The following is a 1960-nucleotide window of genomic DNA, read 5'->3' on the forward strand; positions in this document are numbered from 1 at the left end:
CAAATGCATTAAAATTTGGATCATCTTTAAAGTATAGAGGAGTAAATTTGATTTCTAATCAAATGTATTAAAACTCGGATACTTTTTTTTTAAGTATATAAAAGAATAGATATGATTTCTAATTTTAAATATACAATAATTAAACTAAATGTATTAAAACTTAGGGCAAGATAAGCTCTAATTTACAGTGCTAAAAAAACAGTGGGTCTTGCATTACACGTGTGCACACAAGTAATTATTATTAAGAAAAAAAAACGAGGTAGCACGAGGAAAAACGTAAAAAAAAAAGCATATCCATCTCCTCCGATGGCCGATTCCAAGCGTACGGATTTGTGGTGTGTTCTTCAGCACGCTCGTGATTCACACATAAATTCTCTCTCCCCTTCCGAAAATTTTCCAAAACACTCTCTTTACTAAATTTGTAGCTAAAATTCTCTCAGTTGATGGAGAAATACTAATTTTGTAGTTAAAAACCCTCTCAATCGATAGAAAATGGGCTCCGATTCATACTCAAGTGGAGGAGGAGGAGGAGGAGGAGGAGGAGGGAGTCGAGCTCGAAGTTTAGCCCTCAAAGCCCTAGTTCTCTTTGGAGGTGCCCTAATTCTAAAGAGACTTCGAAAGTCGACCACGAGATGGGACCACGCTCGTGTCGTTGCTGAGAGCCTCTCTGGTGAGAAGGTAATCATCGCCACTAAAAATCCCAATTTTCTATGAATTTTTGGGGCTTTTGGCTGATTATTGTTTTGTTTTTTGTTTTTTTTTCCTCTCAAGTTTTCAGGGGAGCAGGCTAGGAGAGATCCTGATAATTACTTTAATTTGAGGTGGGTATTTTTTCCTGTTTAGAGAAAAGTGCTGACTTGGTGTTCTTGATTGGTTCAATGAGAACTTTATCGGCTTTAATCTTGTGGGCTGCAAGCAAAAAATTGTTTATTTACAAACTGTCAAGCGATTGATATCTTTTTGACATGGTTTTAAGCATTAAGAATTCACCTTTCAACGAAGCTCCAGGCGTTGGTATAATCGAGCGGCTCAGTAGGAATCCTGATAGTTACTTTAAAATTTAGGGTGGCTATTTGTTCTTGTGTAGAGAGAAGTGCTATCTTGTTGGATTTCTATTGAAGTAGTATCCATCTTGATTGGTTGAATGATAAATTTTATCAGCTTTACTAGCTTAATCTGTTTGCTATAATTCATTAGTCCTTATGAGCTAGATGTGACAATTGCTTACCGGTTGTTAAAATCTCTGGTTGTTTGATGCGTTAATATGGCTCTGAACATTGTAAATCTTCCTTCTAACTAAGCTCTAGGCATTGGTATAGTCAAAGTCAGTTTGGGAATTGAGAGCAGCATAGCAGGAATCCTGAGAATTTTCTTTAATTTGAGGCGGGTATTTTGTTCTTGTACAGATAAAGACGCCACCTTGTTGTTTCTCTGTAGAAATAGTTGGCATCTTGATCGGTTGAGTGATTAAAAAAATTAACTTAAGGAGAAAATTTCTTTGCTAAGACACATTCATTCTTATGAGCTAGAATTAACAATTTCTTGATATAAATCTTAGGTTGTTTGGTATGCTGATATGTTTCTAGGACTTAACTACTCTTCTTCAAACTAATAGGCCATGGTATTGTCAAAGACTGGCTGAGAATTGAAAAATGTTCGTAACACACTTCTTGGATTTTAGTTTCAGTTTTTTTGTTCATGATATGTAGTTCCAAGTTAATCATCACATTGATTTTGTATACTTTATACATGAATACCATCTTTCCTCTATATAAGTGAAGGAACAGTGATGTTTTTCCACTCACGGATACTTCATTTTCTTCTTGCCTTTCAGAATGCTCACATGCCCCGCAACGGAGATGGTAGATGGCTCAAAAGTTTTATATTTCGAGCAAGTATGCACAGCCTATTTGAATTACATATCATTTAATTCACTTGTATTAAATTATACAAAGAAGGA

The 1960-nt window shown here is 35.5% G+C and overlaps 1 protein-coding gene across 2 annotated transcripts in view; it reads left to right on the forward strand.

Annotated features, from left to right (window-relative positions):
• Positions 259 to 1960, forward strand: part of LOC109824324 (chromophore lyase CRL, chloroplastic) — a 7765-nt gene continuing 6063 nt past the window's right edge. Inside the window, exons 1-4 of one of the 2 annotated variants that reach the window (XM_020390897.1) lie at positions 259 to 335; positions 467 to 678; positions 772 to 821; positions 1835 to 1899. In XM_020390897.1, coding sequence (XP_020246486.1) covers positions 493 to 678; positions 772 to 821; positions 1835 to 1899 — 301 coding nt within the window. In that variant the 5' untranslated portion in view covers positions 259 to 335; positions 467 to 492. The remainder of the gene's footprint in view (positions 336 to 466; positions 679 to 771; positions 822 to 1834; positions 1900 to 1960) is intronic. The other variant, XM_020390898.1, reaches the window with a different exon arrangement.

Source organism: Asparagus officinalis, chromosome 9 (genome assembly GCF_001876935.1).
Source record: "Asparagus officinalis chromosome 9, Aspof.V1, whole genome shotgun sequence".
NCBI classification, from domain to species: Eukaryota; Viridiplantae; Streptophyta; class Magnoliopsida; order Asparagales; family Asparagaceae; genus Asparagus; species Asparagus officinalis.